Genomic DNA, 23,256 nt, shown 5'->3' with positions numbered 1-23,256 from the left:
CTGATATCTTTCAAAGCTATCTAACTATTCCTATACTAATAACAACTAACACTAACTAAATAACAACAACTGTAAACACACTCAGGTACACATGACGTAGACATGCTAGAGCTCCATCTGAGTCCAAGGTAGTAGAGAAGGAACTGAAGGTGGTTCGCCCATGCAGCCCTATATACCCTCAGCCCATGCAGCCCTATATACGCCATAAGGTTGTACAGAGCACATGAGCAGGTTGCATGGATGCTACTAACGGAAAATCTCTAATCAATGGTTCAAGAGGCACATGTGCACCTGAAGCAGAGCACCCACAGGGACACTACTCAAAGAAGAATTTTAGAATGATCATGTGTAATCAAAACTTTCATTTTTGTTCTCTCTAAAAAGATGGCATCTTAGCAACTCCGTGATCTGGCACTCAATCACTGGTTTGTCATTGACTTGGAGAGAAGAATGTCACCTATTGAATCATCAGGACTGCAGCACCAAGGTTCCATTAGTCTATAATAAAGCACAGGACAAAGGGAGGTCATCCTTCTTTAAGAATCCTTCTACTGAATTAAATAGGACGCAGAGGTAATCAAAGTCTACAAATTCAACTCTAACTTCTTTGCAGATCAGTTTTACTGTGTCTACTCTACCTTCCAACTTTTAGTCACTATGATGTTAGAACATCTTCTCCAAATAGAAGAAAAAGGGTTTCATTGAGGTCTTTTACTCTAACTCCACATTTTATCTTGATTTTTCAATCTGCCCTGCCTTTGCTAAGCTTAGTCAGATCAAACAAACTATAACACATCATACTTAAAACACATTTCATTGACCCTCTCTCTCTTTTCAAATATCTTGTTTCTCCCTTATTTATACTACTAATTTTTTTCTCTTTTTATTATTAAATTATGTATAAGGATTTTGAGGTATTGTTTGGATGAAAGATGCTATACAAAAAGATGTCATGTACAATAAATGCATGTTAAACCTAAGCTCATCTAAATCTTTTATCTGCAATCCAATAGGTATCCATTTTCACTAAAACTTGTTTGTGAGTTTACATTTTTTCTAATTAACCAAACACCAAAGTATTATTCCTAGTCTGCTGCCAATTCCACTAATCTCAGCAGGAAGCTGCAGCTGAAGAAAGAATGTCGGTTCTTTTCACTCACAGTAACGGTAGAGCCAAACTACTGATGTGACTTATTCAGATACCACTCATGAGACGATAACAGATGAGACCTGTTCTCAGACCTTTGAGTATCAGTAGCACTGATTTTCGAGAGTGTTTCTTGCCTGTTCTCACAGCTAAACTTGTAAACAATCTGAAGGCAAAAGCAGTAATCAGCAACAAAGAGGACAGTGAGATATTAAATTAATCTCAAACTTCTATTCTAAACACCCTCACCATGCACAACGAATGCACAGTTGCTCCACAATATCATAATGCTCTGTAAAGGTACAAAAATATTCAGAATTAAAAACCTGGTAGTTGAGTTCCATTCAGCTAATACTTGGAACTTTATGTGCTGAATTGATAAGCAGCAATAATGTTTTCTTTTCTTATAATATTGTGTAACCATTTTTAGCTGGTTGCTTAGTTACATTAGGTAAAACCTTAACCAATATGCAACAAGCAATGTGAAAACTCTGAGGAACAAAACCTTACTGGTATGGGGGGAGTGATTATTACAAAGATATTAAAAATGAAAGATCTAGAACAGTGGCATTTCTGAAATAACTTGATAACCATTGAGCAATCAGCCTTTCCAGTCAGCCAAAGTGAAAAAACCCTATCTATATTTTAACTACACAGTAAAACTAGAAAAAACAGCCTGATTAAAAAGACTTTTCATTATAGATATTTATTGTATCATATTGTTATATCAATTCAATCTTTGTAGCTGCTATTATACCAATTGTACTTAAACATAATTTGTGTTATCAACAGTACTTGCCTTATCACATCTTTTTCATGGTATATATTACATACCACTAACTAATTTATTAAGGTGTTTTAATGTATTCATTCACTTGTATTTTTTTTAAACAAATACCATAATTCTCATTAAAGTAAAGGAATACCAAGGAAAAGCTTTTAAAAATGTTGGGTTTATATCAATGAGCGATTTCCCAAAGCATAAAGTTATATATCAGTATCTGGTACAATCTATGAAAGACACAATCAAACAAGTTTTGAAAAAATTCCTACCCTCATCATAACAGAATATTATGAAATTAGGTCCTGATTCTGCAAATATGTGAGTTCTAGCAAATTCTGTGAGTCTACTCAAGTGTTTGCAGGATTGATTGTATAATAAGGAGAAAATATAGTCATAATCAAAATAAGTGTTTTTCTGAATGAATACATACAAGTTAAAAAAAATCACTATTGCTGGGGTAATAACTATAACCAGGCGTCTATGTTCCCTTCAAAAAGCTGGACCTAAATTCTTCTGGCACTCAAGTGAAGGACAAGATATTCTCTGTCAATTACAGATAAATTGAAATTTTGAGATTTTTTAAAAATTTAAATATGGACGTGAATTCCAGAAAAGGTACTATATCCATTGTGTTACTTATTTCAATATTACATTTATTTTACTCTTCCAACTTTCAATGTGCTGCAGATTTTTGTATTGACAACACAAGGGGAGGGACAGCTCAGTGGTTTGAGCATTGGCCTGCTAAACCCAGGGTTGTGAGGGGGTCATTCCAATCCTTGAGGGGGCCATTTAGGGATTTGAGCAGGGGGTTGGACTAGATGATCTCCTGAGGTCCCTTCCAACCCTGATATTCTATGATTCTATGAAGATTGCATTGTACAATTTTTCACAATGCTGAAGTTTTATAGCTGAAAAGGAAACAACTGGGGGTTGTGGCACCAGCAAGACAAAGGAAATGGTTTGGGATTGTGAAATAAGCACATTAATTGCACATTTCTGTTAAAAATGATTAGCAGCGAATTTAATGTTAACAAATTAGTGTCAAGTATCAGGGGGTAGCCATGTTAGTCTGTATCCACAAAAACAACAAGGAGTCTGGCGGCACCTTAAAGACTAACAGATTTATTTGAGCATAAGCTTTCGTTGGTAAAAACCTCACTTCTTCAGATACATGGAGTGAAAGTTACAGATGCAGACATAAATGTACTGACACATGAAGAGAAGGGAGTTTCCTCACAAGTGGGGAACCAGTGTTGACAGAGCCAATTCGATCAGAGTGGATGTAGTCCACTCCCAACAATAGATGAGGAGGTGTCAATTCCAGAAGAGGCAAAGCTGCTTCTGTAATGAGCCAGCCACTCCCAGTCCCTATTCAAGCCCAAATTAATGGTGTTAAATTTGCAAACAAATTTTAATTCTGCTGTTTCTCTTTGAAGTCTGTTTCTGAAGTTTTTTTGTTCAAGTATAGCTACTTTCAGACCAGTCCTTCCTTACAGACAGCCCCCCAACCTGAAGCAAATACTCACCAGCAACTATACACCACACCACAGAAACATTAACCCAGGAACCAATCCCTGTAGCAAACCTTGTTGCCTACTCTGTTCCCCTATCTACTCTAGTGACACCATCAGAGGACCCAACCACATCAGCCACACCATCAGAGACTCATTCACCTGCATGTCTACTTATGTTATATATGTCATCCTGTGCCAGCAATGCCCCTCTGCCATGTACATTGGCCAAACCGGACAGTCCCTATTGAAAAGAATAAATGGACACAAATCAGACATCAGGAATGGTAACACACAGAAGCCAGTGGGAGAACACTTCAATCTTCCTGAACGTTCTATAACAGATTTGAAAGTAGCTATACTTGAACAAAAAAACTTCAGAAACAGACTTCAAAGAGAAACAGCAGAACTAAAATTCATTTGCAAATTTAACACCATTAATTTGGGCTTGAATAGGGACTGGGAGTGGCTGGCTCATTACAGAAGCAGCTTTGCCTCTTCTGGAATTGACACCTCCTCATCTATTGTTGGGAGTGGACTACATCCACCCTGATCGAATTGGCCCTGTCAACACTGGTTCTCCACTTGTGAGGTAACTCCCTTCTCTTCATGTGTCAGTACATTTATGCCTGCATCTGTAACTTTCACTCCATGCATCTGAAGTGAGGTTTTTACCCACGAAAGCTTATGCTCAAATAAATCTGTTAGTCTTTAAGGTGCCACTGGACTCCTTGTTGTTTTTATATTAACAAATTGTCATCTTTAGCTTCCAGAGTTAACACTGCACTGATTTGCATGAATAATTTTACCTTTTTCAGAGCTCTTTCAGATTTAACAGCACTGCATCAGTTTATACTCAGTTTACATTTGAAAGGTTTTATTTACAATTATAAGGGTGAGAGGGAGGGCCACAGGGAGCTGGCTGCAGCTTCTTGTTTCAGGACCCGTCGCCCTGGTTTAAGCTAGGGCTGCACAGAGAAATCCTGAATTGACCTACGCCAGTGAAGCAGAGGGCACAGCTCTGACCTGCTTCATAAAACACCTCCCATCTAGGCTTTACCCACATGTTGTCCCTGACACACCCACTCCCAACTCTACACTGGGATAATCCTCCACTAGCCTTTTCTGACTACTTTCAGGCTACTTTGCTCTGTTTGTATTGTGCAAAATAACCTGAGCAGACTGGAGAATCCTGTCCAAAATATCTAATTTAAGATCAAATACGTGATTTACAGATTCGTAATTGCCTTGCCTTTTGCAGATCAATGATTTGAGGTACTTGTCTACTCAAGAACAGCTACGAAATTTAATGTTAGATTTTTTTTAATATACCTAGTACAGAATTCACACTATAGCCAGCATGGATGCAGATACCATCATTTTAAAGTAATATAGGACCCAATCCTGCAAGGTATAGCCCACTTTCTCCTTCAGAATATCTACATTATTCTTCTTCAAGTACCTCTTTAAAACCCATCAAGTACCTCTTTAAAACCCATCTTTAAAACCCATGTAGTCATGATGTCTACAAAATCTGCCATCTGACAATGGATAGGCAGGTGGCAAGCTGTGATTACATGCTACTGACTGGCTCTGCAATTTGTGCATATAGCAAGTCTACACTAAACCTTCTGATTATTACTATTACTTTGTCCTCCGTTCTCCATCCCTCAGCCCACTTGTTTGTCTCACAGACCTGTTAGGTCTTGTCTTTTAGAATGTAAGCTCTTCAGAGCATTGGACTGTTTAACATATGCTTGTACAGTGCCTACCACAATTTAGACTCAACATAGTCAAGGTTTGAAGGCACTATGGTAATACAGATAACTAATGATTGCAGCATATTGAACATTTCTCAGAATAATTTAATAATTTAACTAAATAACAAGGCATTTTATTCTCTTACCATTTTTGATGTTGGGTATAACAAGTTGTGTAGGTGAGCTGCTGCTTCCAGCTGCTTCTTTCTTTTGGTTGATAGTGGAAATAAAATTGCTAAAAGTAGAAAATTGGCTTTTGGCTCCTCTTTCCAATCCCTGTAATTAGGAAGGCAGTAATAATAGTAAAGCGCTAATATCTATTATTGCAAAAGTAACTTTACTCATGAATTATTCTATGGAACACTTAAACAACATGCCTCTTGAATGAGGAACAGATCCATGAGTAATACTTAAATATTTTTGAACAAATTTGTTTCAAATTGAGTAACAAAAGCCACTGTAAGATTCCTTCCCATTTTCCTCATGTTTTAAAACCCATATGTACTTAAGAGTTCTGCAGATAAATTGGGAGTAGCAGATATGACTAAAATGATTTAAATATACTGTATTATCCTAACTCACTGTATCCTAATTAATAATTACCTTCATATTTCTCTTTTGCATGTAACTGAGTTCATATCCAACAGTGTGTCTCACATTCCTATATCAAAATACCTTTATGTATTCTGACTGTTTTTAGAGCAGAAACCTAAAAAAAATCTGATATTTAAAAATGTTCCCAATTTCAGTGTTCCCTCTAATTTTCCCCATCCATGTGCGGAATGAATTTTGTTATGTGCCCATCAATATGGAGGAGATGTGTGACACCTTTATACTGGTGCACGTAAGAAAATTCATGTGGGAGGAGTGGGGCTGAGGGGTTTAGAGTGTGGGAGCGGGCTCAGGGCTGGGGTGGAGTGTTGAGGTGAAGGGCTGTGAGGGCTCCAGCAGGGGGTGCTGGCTCTGGGGTGGGGTCAGGGATTAGGGGTTTGGGGTGCAGGAGGGTGCTCCAGGGCTATGGCGTGGAGAGAGGACTCCCCCCAGCTCGCTTTTCCCACAGCAACACCTGGGTGGGGGGTGGGAAGGTACTTCTCCCCACCGTGGCAGCTCAGGGCTGGGGCCACAGGTCAGGCGCCCCTCCCTCAACAGGTCTGGACCGGGGCTGGGTTCAGGCAGAGGGAGGGGCGCCCCTACCCCAGCAGGTCCCTGGGCAGGTTCCCTGAGCACCTGAACTTAGGCATGTGGCCATGAACTGTGGGCTGCCTGCTGGTAATGTTAATCTACAGGCCAATCAGAAGACCAATAACTTGAGTTTTCAATGTTGGCTACCACTCAGCTTACAAATAAAAGGTTAGCTATTGTAGTTAGACAACAAGAGAAGCTGCTTGAACATCTGATGCCAGTGAGGAACCTGCATAAACCATTGCCATCAATGTTGTATGCAAATAAACTTTAAAAATTAGCAGAGAGCCTATGTGAATCAGTATGATGGAACATGCAAAGGACTATTTATGTCAACTTGTTTGAAGGGGGAGATTATTATTTTAGTTCCCTTGAGAAACAACACTTTGTAAAATTCCATAGAAGTGTAAAGGTGATATTATTCCTATTTTACAAACAAATAAAGTGAGGCTCAGAGAAGCTATGTGTTTGCACAAGATCACACAGGAAGTCAGCAGCAGAGTGCAGATTATTAGAACTCTCAAGGCTCAATCCACATTTGGCATAGGCAGATTCAAGGTCTTCTCACTTCAAGAATTTACTCTTTTGTTAGTGATAAATTTGGTCCTCACACTAATCCAATGACGAATTTGGCCCACAAACCTTGCCAATGCTCTGACCACTACAAATATAGAATTGTTTTGCATTTCTACATTAAATTATAACCTTTTATATAAATCTGCAGAACTCCAAAACTGTAATTTTAAAAATAATAATAAATAATAATAATTAATATTGAAAATGCATTATTCCACCCATTTTTTAAAACCCAAGTTTTCTCATTCCTTACCAAAAAAAGGTATAAAAAAATTATATAGCTAGAGTTCTGGGAAAAACTATACATACACACAGTCATTCTGAAATACTACAGTGGGCTCAGAAAGGCCCAGAAAATCGCACACTGAAGCATGGCAGGAGTTGGAAAATTTTAAATGGTTTTGAAATTTCTACTGCACTTGCACAAGTGGCCATTTTCCATGGCTCAGCCAAATTTGAACAAATTTAGAACAGCACAAGACATCTCTAGGACCTCTAGACTGACGAATTTCAATTTCCTATTGTAAACCCCTGACATGCCAGAAGTGTTAAAAATAGGTTACAGAAAAGTTGACATGCAACATGCTAGGCTATCATTCAAACTTTCATTCTATCTTGAAGGTTAAAAACAAAAAACTAAGATACCTCTCAAAACTTATCATGTATAACATACAAGACTGTAGAATAAATCTACAACCTGATGGAAAAAACATGTAAGAATTGGTCAGCTGAAAATAAGGAACACACTGAAATGAAAAACTCTTTTGGGGTGGCCACCTTGCAATCAAGTCCTGCGGCATGCAGAATACAAAGCCAGACAACTTGAGTTCAATTATGAACAGAGAACCATGAATCTACGTTGTAGACAAATGCAATGGAAACATCTCTGAAACAGGATGTGGTAGCAGCCTTATCTCTGACTGTATAACACTTTTCAGGGCCTTCTCAATTTCAATCTAGCCAGGGAACAGCAATGTGAACCACAAGAAACATCCCTTTGAACCACAAGAAAGTGTCCTCTGGAAAACAGCATTGCCCAGAATGCTAGTATCAAATGAAACAAAAAGTTAAGTGAACAGTCTAATGACATTAATCTGCTCCAAGCAGACCATCAAGGACTTTTCAACATCAAACACAGAAAAGGAGCTAATGAGGAACTGACACTTCCTTGGAGAGTGTCTTGGATAAGTCTAAATCTCATTCTTATAAAAACTTGTAAGGTGGTCAGTCAGTCACGAGGGTCTAAAGCTCACTTACTGCCATCAGAAAAAAATGGACTTCCATGTACAAAATTTAAGCTCACTGGAACTAAGTGATTCAAAAGGGTTATCATCATCTTTGTTAGGATCACATTTAACTCACTATAGCACTGGCTTAGTAATGAAGAGTTTCAAAAGAGTTAAACCAGTGGTTCTCAAATTTTTGTACTGGTGACCCCTTTCACATAGCAAGCCTCTGAATGAGACACCCCCCCTTATAAATTAAGAACATATTTTTATATATTTAACACCATTATAAATGCTGGAGGCAAAGCAGGGTTTGGGGTGGAGGCTGACAGCTTGCGACCCCCCGTGTAATAGCCTCGTGATCCCCTGAGGGGTCCCGACTCGCAGTTTGAGAACCCCTGAGTTAAACCCCTGCATGAATCTGACAAGAGGACAGACAGACAGACAGCCTACCTTCAAGGAATTAATGATAGACCGAAGCAGTTACCAATGTGCATATAAGTGTGCATAAATTAGACTTAAGACAGGTGAAGAAGATAGCCCAGCTCCTGTGAGCAGCAAATAAAGGCATCCTTTTGAGTCTAACTGTACCGCACTACAGGGAAGGAGAGGCAGATCTTGACAACTTTCTGTGGTGTGGGGAGCCCAGCCGCCCTGCTCCTGCTGGGCATCACTCGCCCTTCCTGATTCTGCAGATCCAAACAATGCTCACGACTCACATATCTGAGGTGAACAGGCGCCACTGAAGATAAAATGCTTCCTATCCTCCTCCACTCAGGAGGTCCTGGCAGACTATTGGTAAAGGCAGGTGGACTCAACACACTTGAACCTTTGTCAAGGTTTTTTTGAACTGTGGTACTATAAATAACAACATTTGCTGAAAGAGGGCTTAGGACACTTCAGTTTCTGGCATCAAGGCTGAACTCCCTGCAAGAGTAAGGCACTCAATGGAATACCTGCTTATGAAGCAGAGCCCTTCCTTTTCCTCCCTTGAAGAAAGAAAGTGAAGGTGAAACAGGCCCCAGAGACTGCAGAGTGCCCTTTGTTTCCTTTGCAGAGGCCACCACCTGCTCCTCAAACAAATTCTCTTCAGTGAAAGGCAAGTTCTTAAACTTTCTCTTGCTGAAATCTGGACACCTACAGCCAGACAGAACTATTGATATCCATGCCTAAGGCAGAAGCCCTGATGCATGGCAAAGGTCTGAACTGACTGCATGTCAGATCAATGCACTCATGTACTAGTTTCTTAAGCGCCCAACATTTTTCTTAGGGAAGAGAATAAGTCATGATGGAATCCTCTTTCTGTAGTTCCACTTCACCTATGGCCATGAAGGGTCACAATACAAAGGGCTACAGCTATGTATATGTAAGCCTTTCATCCAAATGATTCTAAGTGCCACAGCTCAGGATTACGAAATATACTACCTACGTGCTGACAGCCTTCCCTTGAGCCCTGACACCTCTGACAACAAGCTTTCATGAGAAAAATGGTAATGTAGCAGACAGCAAGGTATACTTTTTCTCATCAACCTTTGAGACCAGGAAGTTGGATCTGCTGCACTTTCATAACTAGTACAGTAACTGGTTGATGTACATCCAAGGAGTTGTTTGGTTCATCAAAGAATAATTACACGACAGTATAGCCAGGTTAGTTGTACAAATACATAGAGGTTGTCTAGCACACTGACACAATATACCAAGTACAAGAAAAATCTAGTGGAGTATTGCAGAAGGAGTATGATTTCATTGCAGAAGATGTCAGGTGTGCTATTGTAAGATTGTCATATAAATTTGGACAGATCATATATACAGGGATACAGCAGCAAAGTTAATGTTGTTTGGAATAAGTTAACTGCATTTTCACATTTACAGTGTTTGGGTTCTTTTTTTGTTGTTGTTTTAAAGCAAGGAAACTTCAACTTAAAAATTCCTTGCATGTTAAGGTCAGTGGTGGGGTTTTTTTTAAGTAAAACTACAAGTTCTAATAAGGATTTTTTTTCTTAAGTTGTTATACAAACTTGCAACCTTCACTGTAACTTAATAAGGTTGGGTCTGAGAATTTCCTTTTTCTTTTACAAGTGTTTTATAAGATCTGATCTGTGTTTTGTAACATTGATTTTGATGCACTAACAATAAATTTGGGTTTAAAAGAACTTCTTTGGTGCATTGGATCTGGCAGCACACTATACAAGCTCCTGGAACCAGATATCTGGGTTTAGTGAGCACTAGGGTGCAGCAAAGCAATTTTCCAAGGTTCATCAGCTTCATCAAAGCAGCTTATAAAGTACTTGCTTCATAACCAATGACCTTAGCAGCCTTACCAATTTTGTCTATTTAGCTTGAAAATTTATCTCCATGCTTACATAAAGAGAAATCCAGGGCCATGGAGAAGACCAGGCCTTGTACCAGGACTCCTTTTGCCTGGATCTCTGAGCTGCTGCTTAAAGTCCTATCAGTGGTGAGATCCCCAACATCGTTCCCTTGACTGTACACAGAGGTAAAGTTCCTCATTACTTCATAGCTTCACCTGCTCTCCACCCCTACAATTCTTAGGAAAGCAAGACTAAAGTTGTGAATTCGATGGCCTACTTTCTTTATATTGTTAATTATTTTAACACACTTTTATTACACCTTCTCTTACTAGTATGAAGAACTCAAGCCTTCTGAGTCACTCTTCATATAAGAAAGGCATGAAGTGGATGAAAGCACAATATTAGGAGTCAGGAACTCCTGAGTAGGTCTGAAATCAACTCCCACTATGTGACTCAACAATCTAACTGTTCTGTCTCAGTTTCCCCATATGCAAAATGAGTAAATACCTAACTCAAGACTACTGTAATGATTAATGTTTTAAGTAATTGAAGATAAAAAGTGTTAAGTAAATGTATTATTTATAAAAGTCCTTTATGCATCTACTAAAGTGGGTTTATTGCTGTAGATCAATCTATTTAAATCTCCTTTATACCATTTTATAAACAAGACTATCAAAACTGAATGAAGTATGAAAGTCGCAGACATATCTATACTATCTCACTGTAATGTTTTATGCTGTTTTAACAGGACAAACAATCATTCACTTTTTAAAAAACTTGTGCAACACATTGACATGACATCTTCCTTGAATTAACTACATAAGAATAATAGAATCATAGATATGTAGGACTGGAAGAGACCTAGATAGGTCATCTAGTCCAGTTCCCTGCACTGAGATAGAACAAAGTATTATCTAGATCATCCCTGACAGGTGTTCATCTAACCTGTTCTTAAAACCTCCACTAAATCAGATATAGATTTAAGTTATAATATCTGCACTCTGACAGTATTAACCTCAGCATAATACACTTCACACCTGCTATAACATGATTTTGATTTTAAACTATAGATGGTATTGTGTACTTGCCTTTCACTGGTTTTTCCTTGGCCAGAGGAGGTTGAATGGGCCCCCTTGATTACCTGGCTGTGCCTTTTCCTTCCCTCATTCTGCAAAGAGCAAAAGCGTGTGTGGTGTGGTTGCCAGCCAGGAGAGTACATGCATATGGGAAGAAGGGACAGGGTGAAGGGCCAACGCAAAGGCAGCCTACAGTAGCAGCTGCTGGAGCCAGAAGAGGAAGGGCGAGTGATTCCCAGCAGGAGCAGGGTGGCTGGGCTCCCCACACCACAGAATAGTGAGTGGGTAGCCCCTTGGGGGAAAGGGAAGCTGGCTCGCCTCTGGCACTCCCCCTCAGTGGGGCAAGAGCACATGTGTGTGGTGAGGGTGCAATTCAGCGCAGCAGCTGCTTTCCCTGAGTGTATGGCTCCTGGGGGTAGAAGGGCTGCCTGGGTTCTCCCGCATTGCAGCGTGAGAGCATGCACAGTGGTGAGGTAGCCAAAACAATGGAACAGACACAGCTGAGTGTTGCTGCGGCTACAATCCTAGCCAAAATCGAGGCACAGCTCAGTGTTGCTGTGACAAAGATCTCAGCTGAAAGGGGAAACTGAGGCTCTTAAGGAGTACTGCACAATATAGGATACCTACCTGAGGGTGGGAAAAGTATATATGCAGTAGCCGTGCTTATAACAGAAGACCCTTTACAGAGTGTGACTATGGATATTGGGGGACACTTCAGTCAAGGGACCCTGACTTGCAGTCCACATGGAGGTGGGGCAGAGAGAGGAAGCTGTCCCTGGGGAAGAAGCATAAGATTAGCCCAGAGAGGGTTTATACATATACACAAACACAGAGCCCAAGAATAGGGACATACCTGCAAGAGAGAGCATGCCACAGCTTGGGGTCAGGGGTGGCAACAAGAAACCTTTCCCGACCTGACATTGGGTAATTGAAGTACAGATGTTACAGTTTGGTTAAGACCAACTTTGCAGGTGGTAGTCACTTGGATACTCTTTTATGTGCAGCAAGTGTGGATTCAAGAGAGGATACAAGCCCGCTGAATAATACCAGCAAAGAAATCACAGTGAGCCTCTGGCTGGCTTGTCTGGAGTCTGCATCAGAGACAGGAAGATATCTTTACTCGCTGTTAATAAACTACAAGGATTGTAGGAGTTGGCTATGAAGGACTGGGGCATCCAAGAAGATTAGTTTGCGTGAACTACAAGCCTGGTCATCTTCAACTTCCACCTTGGGTGGTGCCCTTGGGATGGATATTTTGCACTTAGCAGCTGGCTATTTCCTCAGTTATGGCCAGAACTTATTTATTTAGGGAAAAGAAAGAGATGGAGGTTTTGAGTGTTGGAAAATCCCCTAGTCAGTGCAATAGGATTTCCATGAAGGGAGGATGGATGACAGTTGGACCTGGAAGTTGATTAGAATGTACTGGGGGGCATCCGTTCTGGGATCTTCACCTGGGCAAGCAGTGCTCATTGGATATCCGGGAGGATGGGAGCATAACCCTACAGAGCTCCACTGTATGCATCCGATGAAGTGAGCTGTAGCTCATGAAAGCTTATGCTCAAATAAATTTGTCAGTGTCTAAGGTGCCACAAGTACTCCTTTTCTTTTTTCTCTCCCTCCAGTCGCAGAGACTCCTTGCAAGAATGAAGTCAGGGACTAGAGAGGTGATTCAGGAAGAAGTCCACACTAGTAACTGGCCATTCGAGTTACTCAGAGTATGAGGGAGATGGAACTTGAGAGTTGGTGCTGGCAGCCAATAAGGAAGCTATTCTAATGCAGCTAGACTTCTGGCTGCTTAGTTCTTGATTGACCATTTTGTCTTAGTGCAACTTAAAGCTTCAATATTCAGGTGTACATTGAGGATGTGGAGGAAGTTACTTATTTCTCGATCAGGGCTATTAAGGGATTCAGCAAGGAAGGATCTAGATAGGTCTTCAGAATTTAGAGATCTGCAAAGGGAAGAAGGAGGGAAGCAAACTGATGGGTCTCACACAACAAATTTCAAAGTGTCAAAAATCAATTAAAGGATGGCAAAGTGAAATATAATATTTCAAGAGTGTGGGGAAGCTGAGATTTGCACAATCAAAGCATTAATGAAGGTGCCACTCTTTCTTCACAGAGGAGTTACCTTGGGAAAGGATTGTCAGTTTATGGCAATGTCAAAGCGCATGTCATTGATGTTCCCACTGATAAAGTAGGATCCCATTCCTTCAGCACTGGATTGGTTACATCAAAAGCAGAGCTGGGCAAATTTTTATGGATGAATTGTTTATTCTTTGTAAATGCCGTTTTGGATGAATCCACATCTATCTCGCAGGCGAGCACCTTAATCAATAAGCTATAAAGTTGTTCTGATTCGCTTTCTGGCCCAATGAATAGTTACGTATTTATATAAAGTGAAACAGCTTTTAACAGGAGAGATTAAGAGCACAATAGCCATAGGAATGATACTAAAACTGAGGCTCCTGAGCCGCAAGTGATTCTTTAATGTGTCTCCTGTGGCTCTCTGCAGCACATGATATTAAAACAATGTGTGATTTAATTATTAACCAATCAGGATGCTTTTACTAAGTTATTAAACAATTGATAAAATAATTGTAGTTGATAAAATAATATTACTTGGTCAGCCATTTTGCTGTGAATTAATCAATAAATCAAATATTGTCCCATCATACTGTTTTAATATGAATATATAGTACTATAGTAAATGAAACAATGAATTCACACTACTGTGGCTCTTTTGGGTAATGCTGATTGCTAATTTGGCTCCTGAACCAGTGAGGTCTTAATATCACTGGCCTATGGCATAGGGGTTAGGGCAGGGGTGGGCAAACTTTTTGACCTGAGGACCACATCTGGGTATGGAAATTGTATGGTGGGCCATGAATACTCATGAAATTGGGGGTTGGGGTGTGGGAGGGGATAAGGGCTCCAGCTGGGGGTGCAGGCTCTGGGATAGGGCCAGAAATTAGTTAAGGGTGCGGAAGGGGGACCCGGCCTGGGGCAGGTGTGGGGACAAGGTGTGGGGACAAGGGCTCCGGCTAGGAGTGTGGACTGTCAGGTGCAGGAGGGTGGGACTGAGGGTGGAAGGGGGATCAGGGCTGGGGCAAGGGATTGGGGTGCAGGAGGGGGTCAGGGGTGAAGGCTCCGGGCGGCGCTTAAGTCAAGCAACTTCCAGAAGCAGTGGCATGTCCCCGCTCTGGCTCCTACACGGAGGCACGGCCAGGTGGCTCTGCACGCTGCCCCATCCACAGGCGCTGCCCCTGCAGCTCCTATTGGCCCTGTCTGCTGGCCAGTGGGAGCTGCGGGGGCAGTGTTTGGGGCAGGGGCAGCATGAGGAGCCCCCTGGCTGCCCCTACGTGTAGGAGCCGGAGCAGGGACATGCCGCTGCTTCCAGGAGCTGCGCAGAGCAAGCCCCCTACCCTACTCCCCGGCAGGCGCTCGAGGGCTGGATTAAAACATCTGAAGGGCCGGATGCGCACCCACCCCTGGGTTAGGGTATTCACATAGGAGATCAGAATTCAAGTCCCTGCTCCAGAGTAGAGATTCAAACCTGGGTCTCCCACGTTCCACATAAGAGCCCTAAACACTAAGCTAAAAGGTTATAAGAGGAATGGCTAGACACGTGCTTTTCTGAAGGTGACCCACATGATCTGCTGACAAATTCAGAACATTTTCAGGACAAAAACAATAATTTAGTTTATTTTTTGGTTTGTTGGCAAAACTGAAAAAAAAACTATTTGCCAAGCTCTAATCCACAGCACAATTTAGGAATAGGAACCTAAGAGATTATGCCTATACTTGGTGACATCCAAATGCATATGAAAGTATGGAGGTTCCTATTGGGAGGATAATTCAGTGGTTTGTCCGCTAAACCTTCAGGATCCCATGACTGGGTCACAGGAGTTAGTGACTAGATGTTTAGAGATAAGATTGCACGTGTGGCACACAGGCAGGTAGCCGGTTCCTCCACGAAGTATGCGGCTGAGCATCAGTGGTGAGGCAGCTGAGTTAGTATGAATGCCGGAGTGCTCTACAGAGAGCTGGGAAATGGGTCATGAGAGTCTATGTTTGGATCTGTGCAAGCAGCAAGCACAGTTGCCCAGGAGGTTCACAGGTGGGTCTTGGTGGAGAGATGAATCTGAGTTGGCATGGCAAGAGGGACATGCTCTGGAACCAACTTATGATCCTCTTATACTCTTCGGCAGTGAGGAAACAGCCACCTAAAATGATTCTAGTACTCTTGGGTGAAAACAATTTGGGATTTCATTAGCGGATTGATTTACTAATCGGAGCCCAAAGAGATGTAGGACAGATTCACAACATTTGCCCAAGGTGTGACTATAGACTTGTCTGAAAAGCTTCCTGTACAGCTTGACAAAGCCAGTAGTCATATGAAGCATCTAGATAGGATCTGGGAGGATTGGTAATTATCCACCCAAAATACATTTGGTACCTGAATTATTCAGGTAATGGGATACATCTGCTCTCCTTCTTGGCCACTGGGGAAGGAACTGTTAGCTATTTGGGAACTCAGCTTCAGGTGTGTGGGCAGTCAGCCAAGCTAATTGCTGATGTCTCCTTAAGGCTGGCATCCAATACAGGTAATCATTCCAGAAGAGGACCAGTTCCTTGATGAAATGGAAATGAATGTAAAGAAACTAGGTAAATGGGCTGGGGCAGGTAACATCTGGTAGAGCAAGGAGACAACTCCCTTTCCTCAGCCCCATAACCTTCATATGAAGGGAAGGTGGTGGGGATCCTCGCAACAAGCAGAGACTAGCTGTGGAGGGGTGGGGAGCTGATGGCAGCCTTCCAACAGGTAGAAGTAACTTAAGGAATCATGACTTGCACTGTAACAATTTGATCCCAGATGAGTTAAATAATAAAGCTGTGGCCTCACCTAAGCCACACTCCTTGCTCTCTGTCTTTCTTTTCATGTGTTCAGGCCAAGTGCCAGTTGGGTGTCTGACTCCAACTGACTTTCAACAGGAGTTAGCACTGGCATTTGTGCCTCTGATTATCTCCTACTAATTCTGACTTGAGTTCACAAGTACAAATAAAACTAGGGATCTTATCCAAGTCCATATTTGTGCAAATTAGTGATTCACAAAGTTGACAATCTTTTTAATAAACCAGAGGCCGTGAATTTGGTTGTACACAAAGACCAAGGTGCACTGGCAGAATTGTGCAGAGAAGTTTACGTAGTATTAAAGACCAGCGAGTGAAGGCAGACTGTCAGTGTCATAAACATTGCAGTCACTCAATTTAAAAATTAAATTGTGTAAAATGATGAGTTCTAATAATTCAGTCATTTAAATCTACTCAACTAAAAGGCCTCAGAATTCTGACACTAGAGGATTAGTGAAATTATTGTTTGCTCCTTTATTCTATGAAAATAGTCCCCACGGTTACTTGAGCTAGTTAAATGGCAGATTATAGCCAGGAAATCAAGGTTACATGGTGGGAAATGTTATATATTCATCAGAAATAAATTTTAAAATTCCAACAAGTATGGAGATTTCACTAAAATAATAAGGTTTATGAAATGGAATTTTTTCAATGTAAGTATCTTTCTTCATCCTCAATTTTATTAGACAGCCATTGATGAACCTATCCTCCATGAAGTTATTAGCCCATATGGTCAGGGACACAACCCCAAAACCTGAGACTGGATGACAGCGGATGAATCACTTGATAAAAATTGCCCTGTTCTGAAGCATCTGGCACTGGCCACTGTCAGACGACAGGATACTGGGCTAGATGGACCATTGTTCTCACCCAATATGGCCATTTTTGTTTCACATATTTATAAAGTGGTCTACGTTAACCCATACAGCAGTAATTTTATCACCAAAAATATTTTGTCATCTTTGTTTAAGCAGACTGAAGAACATAAGAGAATCTTCTAAATAAATTCTTTAAATACTGCAGACAATGTAATGGATTGAAAATAATTAGCATTACATTACTTTCAAGATGGTAAATTTACTATAAGTATATTACAAAGACCTCACTCACGTCCAACAAAAAATGGAAGCGTCACTATAAAACAAACAAGCACATGCAAATTTAAAATTCACAGCTACATCACTGATTATTGGTACACTTTCTAAAAAACAAAAACTTAAAACACCCCAAAGCAAGTAAAATAAAAAAGAAAAAATGTCTATCTACTAAGAATAAAATAAAGTAAAATTAAAAAAAAAACTTTAAAAAATTAATCATTTTGCTTTCTGGTTTTAAAGCCCTTCTAAAAAAATTGGATTAAATCTGAGTTATGCTCTTTAACGAAAAGTGACAGGTCACGCAATCCCCTTCATAATGATTCACAAAGCATCTGTGTCAAGAGCCTTATGGCAACAGGAAAAGGCACTTGCTCTCCACATACCCCAGCAGCAGTATTAGATGCAGTCAGGATAGGAGGCAATTTCTCTTTCTCCTTTTCTTTCTCCCCGTCTTCCTCTTCCTCCTCCTCCACTGAAGGGGGAACAAAACTGTCCTCGCCCATTTTGTAACCCAGAAAGGACCCTTTCTCGGTAACTGCGGGGAGATCTGAGCCGGCTGTGGCAGCCGGCGGGGTCTGCAGTGACATCGCTACTTCGCCCAGCCAACACGCACCGGGTCTGCGACAACTCCCCCGCCCCCCTAACCCCCGCCCCAGTAGCCCCTACACCCCAATCACACCCCCAAACTCATCACCCCAGCAACCCACGGCCTCCCCACACGCGCCCACAGACACCAGCCCCTAGATCACCTGCTCCAACCGGGTCGCCCCCAAACACCCACCGCCTCCCCAAAACCACTCAACACCCCAGGGAAGAGAACCAGTCACCTCCAAGCCCCCCCAGCCAGCTCCCCTAAGGACCCCTGCCCAGAGCGCCCAGCGCACTGCGGGCACAAGCCGCGGTGCCGCAGCGGGCGCTACTCGCGGGCACACACACACCCCCGCACGGCTCGGCGCGGGGAGCGCGGCCCTGCCGCCCGCACTGGAAGCCCGCGGCCAGACCTGTCGCGCTCCCCGCTCTCGGAACCCTGCCCGCTGCCCTTAGCGCTCCGGGCGGCCGCGGCTGCCCGCGCCCGTCACAGCCGCCTACAGCCCAAGAACTGGACAAGGAGCCGGCACAGCTGCCATGTTGTTTACGGGCTGCTCATAGAAACGCGCTTGGCGACACACGAGCGCGGCGTGGAGGCAGCGGAGGACACGGCTACGGAAACTCCGCAGTGTAAGAAATGCCGCGGTGCCCCGGTCACGTTGCAGGGACTGCCCGTTTGTTCTGCGCAGCCGCAGGCTCGAGCGCTCCGGGGCAGAGGGGGAACCAACACCTTACGTCATGGGCGTCCAGCCCGCCCAGGGACTCTGCAACACCCTCCCCCGCCCGGGCGGGGCCTGCGAAGGGGTCTCTCCCTCAGCAGCACCCTGTCAGCAGAGCGCTCTGACTCGGGAGGGAGCCTCGTCGGTCTCTCCCCAGCCGTGTGCCCCTCCCCGCAGACAGAGAATCCCTCCCTTTACCCTTCCTCACAAGGCCGCGGAATCCCTCGTTCTCCCCGGAGAGGGGGTTTCTCCTCCGCCCCCATAATCAAACCAGCCTTTCCTCTGTCGCACCCGCGTTTGCCCAGATGGAGGTTAATTCTCCCCCCATCGAGGGAGTCTCCCCCGCATTCCAAAGCAATTTGGGGATCAAACCCCAGTCAGTTTCCGGCCACGAACCACCGCGATAGCTGCCCTTCGGGGACTGCAGCTCACAAAGCCCACGCTGAAGCGTATGAGGGCTGGGGACAAGGCATGCCCCATCAGCGGCATGGGGCTAGGCAACGAACTTCCCAGGGAGACAGGTGAAGCCAGAGCCCTCACCAATAACCATCGGATTGCCAACTTTCTATCTGAAGAAAACCCAACACCCTTGCCCCACCCCTTCTCTGAGGCCAACATCCCCACTCACTCCACTCCCCTCCCTCTGTTGCTCGCTCTCCCTCACCCTTGCTCACTTTCACCAGGCTGGCGTTGGGGTGTGAGAGGGGTGAAGGCCCCAGCTGCGGGCTCTGGGTGGGGCTGGAGATGAGGGGTTTGGTGTGCAGGAGGAGACTGGGGGTTGAGGTGCAGGAAGGTGTGAAGGCTCCAGCTTGGGGTGTGGACTCTAGGGTGGGGCCAGCCAGAGATGAGTTTGGGGTGCAGGAGAGGGCTCCAGGCAAGGAGCTGGGGTGTGTGTGTGTGGGGTGAGGGCTCTGGGGTGGTGCCAGGGTTTGGGGTGCAGGAGGGGGCTCAGGGGTTGAAGCACAGGAGGGGGTGTGGGCTCAGGGCGACGCTTACCTCAGGTGCCTCCTGAGAAGCAGCAATGTCTCTCTCCGGCTCCTAGGCAGAGGCGTGATTACATGGCTCTGAGCCCTGCAGGCGCTGTCCCCTCAGTCATGGTTCCTGGCTAGTGGGAGCTGCTGAGCTGGCGGCAGGGGCACAACACACAAAGCCCCCCTGGCCGTCCCTCCGCCTAGGATCCAGAAGGAGATGCTGGCAACTTCCCAGGAGTCACGTGGAACGGGTAGGGAGCCTGCCTGCGCCGCCAACCTGACTTTCAACCGCTTGGTCAGCGATGCTGACTGGAGCTGCCAGGGTCCCTTTTCGACCTGATGTTCCGGTCAAAAAGTGGATACCTGGCAACCCTAAATGACCATCTTCAGGAAATAGTGCAAAGCTTTCCTCCTTTTCCAAAAACCCTGTCCACCTTAAAAGTGATACAACATGGATGCACCCTCTTATACCCAATAAATCCTGACGAACCCACCAAGAAAAGGGGAAATAAATAAAATCTAAACAAACCCTAACCATGCAGAGTTTTTATGCTGAAAAGGGGAAAGTACCACAGATGAGGAAGTCCACTGGAGACTTCACTATTGAGATTGATTTTTCATGGAAGCTACTTAGATACTGTGGTGATGGGTGGCAGTATAAAACAGTTAGGTAAATGAATAAGGTAGAATGGAGGGAGAGAGGTGTCCATAATTGACTCTGTTTTGGCTTGCTACAATATTTTAATTTTCTGAGCACAATAAACAGTGGGGAGGGTAGGTTTGTCCCCAATTTCCATACATTCTCCCCAGCCTATTAATTTATTTCCAGGTGACTCAATAATATTTCCTTATCAATCAATCTAAAATGTGTTACCAAATAGCTGCTGCATGATTGCCAGCTTCTCTTTTCCCATCAGAATAGACAGCATTTTTTTAAAAACTAAAAACCAGGACATAGTTCTTAATATTGTCAAATGAAGATTGGATGGTTTGGAAACTGGGAGCACGTGTCACTTCAAACAAAGTACCTAATTCTTTCCCCCTCTTTTCCTTGTTAACCAGCTGTACCAGGCTCTGAAGCCTAAAACCTCCTACTGCCTAGAGTGACCCCACCACATGCTTTTCAGTTTTAACGTGGAGCCTGCTTATTTATGTTCTAGGCCCACACTGCCATTGCACTACATCACTGATTCTTGCATGGTCCAGAAAACACAAGACCAGGATTTGGAGCACCACAGATTCAGTGGCATTCTAAAACTCACCACAGTTCAACAGAGAGGTGCCCAGAGCCCATCATCAACACAGCTATCTCAGGTTCAGTTTTGGGGTGGGAACTTGGAATGGAACTATGGACTGTCAGGTGCAGAGAGGTCGGACAGATGGCTGATTATACTGAAACTAACATAAAGCACTAGTTTTATTATAAAGAGCCCCATAGGATAGTTTTTAAAAAATTGGGAGGAGGGTTTCAGGGAGCTAAGTCATCAATTTCTGTCATATTTAAGCTTTCATTTAAGGAGAAAAGTTCTAGCCCTTGTGGTTGTAGAGCTTCCACTCCAAATGTGAACAATGCACTGTTCTCTGACAGCTACAGTTGCACATAGGTTTTCTAGCAGCTTGAAGTTGATGAGACTGGTCAGTTTCATTCATATTGATTAAGGGTATCTGTGAAACTGTCAAGTTCACTTTGCGACTGGTTGGGGAAACTATGAACAGCAGCAGAGGCAGACAGAGGCTAGGTCTTCCTGCAGACAGCGACAGAGTAGCAGTCCCTGTAGTTCTGGAGACAGTCACAGTGTTGGGAAGAATGAGGAGGACTTGCGGCACCTTAGAGACTAACAAATTTATTTGAGCATAAGCTTTCGTGAGCTAAAACCCACTTCATTGGATGCATGCATGGAAAATACAGTAGGAAGATATACACACACACAGAGAACATGAAAAAATGGGTGTTGCCATACACACTATAACAAGAGTGATCAATTAAGGTGAGTTATTATCAGCAGGAGAAAAAAACCGTTTGTAGTGATAATCAGGATGGCCCATTTCCAACAGTTGATAAGAAGGTGTGAGTAACAGTGGTGGAGGGAGGGGGAGAAATAAGCATGGGGAAATAGTTTTACTTTATGTAATGACCCATCCACTCCCAGTCTTTATTCAAGCCTAATTTAATAGTGTCCAGTATGCAAATTAATTCCAATTCAACTCTCTCTCATTGGAGTCTGTTTTTGAAGTTTTTTTGTTGTAATATTTTGACTTTTAGGTCTGTAATCAAGGGACCAGGGAGATTGAAGTGTTCTCTGACTGGTTTTTGAATTTTCTACTTCTTGACATCTGATTTGTGTCCATTTATTCTTTTACGTAGAGACTGTCCGGTTTGGCCAATGTACGTGGCACAGGGGCATTGCTGGCACGTGATGGCATATATCACATTGGTAGATGTGCAGGTGAAGGAGCCTCTGATAGTGTGGCTGATGTGATTAGGTCCTGTGATGGTGTCCCCTGAATAGATATGTGGGCACAGTTGGCAACGAGCTTTGTTGCAAGGATAGGTTCCTGGGGTAGTGTTTTTGTTGTGTGGTGTGTAGTTGCTGGTGAGTATTTGCTTCAGGTTGGGGGGCTGTCTGTAAGCAAGGACTGGCCTGTCTCCCAAGATCTGTGAGAGTGAGGGATCGTCCTTCAGTATAGGTTGTAGATCCTTGATTGTGCGCTGGAGAGGTTTTAGTTGGGGGCTGAAGGTGATGGCTAGTGGCGTTCTGTTACTTTCTTTGTTGATGGGAAGGGATCTAGTAGGACAACCTCCTCAACAGTCTGGCAGCTATTGTGGAGACAGGAGACAAAAGAGGGAGATGTTTGATGCTCTAGGCCCATTTATTATATCAAAATTAACACAGAGAGTAACTTCTTTCTGTCAGCAGCCAAAGAGGCGGAGGAGGAATTCAAATTTAGACCAGACACCCATTAGCCACAGACTAATAGATAAAAAATAAAATCCCAGAGCAAGATGCAGGGGAGAGTTAGAAACTTATTTTTTTAAAAAGCAGGATCTTAAATCCTTCACAAACTTATGGGACCCCAAAGAAAAATGTTGATACAATACCACTAATACAAACTCAGTCTTACTCCTGCTTGTTATTATTCGGTATTATATAGTTAGCGGGAATTGCAATTTTTCTTTAGAGTGTTGTTTCTCAAAACTTACAGTCACATGTAAAAGAAAAACACACATACACATAAAGAACAAACAAAAAAGTAAAAATAAGACAGGCAGAAGTCCAGCAGCAGAATGGGGGCTATCCAATTTATTGCACTGAATGCAGCATGTATGGTTGGTGTATGTGTGCATTCGGTCCAGGCAGTTCATGGCCCTCTGAGACAAGAGTTTGGGCTCTT

At 43.1% G+C, this 23,256-nt stretch overlaps 1 protein-coding gene across 2 annotated transcripts in view; it reads right to left on the bottom strand.

The window, feature by feature from the left end:
- The window catches only part of HECTD2 (HECT domain E3 ubiquitin protein ligase 2), a 74,082-nt gene extending 55,894 nt beyond the window's left edge, over positions 1 to 18,188 (bottom strand). For both annotated transcript variants that reach the window (XM_084635603.1, XM_084635604.1), the window contains exons 1-2: positions 17,969 to 18,188; positions 5,352 to 5,481 (exon numbers count right to left, since the gene is read on the bottom strand). In XM_084635603.1, the coding sequence (XP_084491729.1) occupies positions 5,352 to 5,481; positions 17,969 to 18,172 (334 nt within the window). In that variant the 5' untranslated portion in view covers positions 18,173 to 18,188. The remainder of the gene's footprint in view (positions 1 to 5,351; positions 5,482 to 17,968) is intronic.
- Positions 18,189 to 23,256: the final 5,068 nt, after the last annotated feature.

The sequence above is a fragment of the Lepidochelys olivacea genome (genome assembly GCF_965140295.1).
Source record: "Lepidochelys olivacea isolate rLepOli2 genome assembly, chromosome: 7".
NCBI classification, from domain to species: domain Eukaryota; kingdom Metazoa; phylum Chordata; order Testudines; family Cheloniidae; genus Lepidochelys; species Lepidochelys olivacea.
The sequence above is the reverse complement of the archived record's forward strand: the minus strand, read 5'-3'. Positions and strand labels throughout refer to the sequence as shown.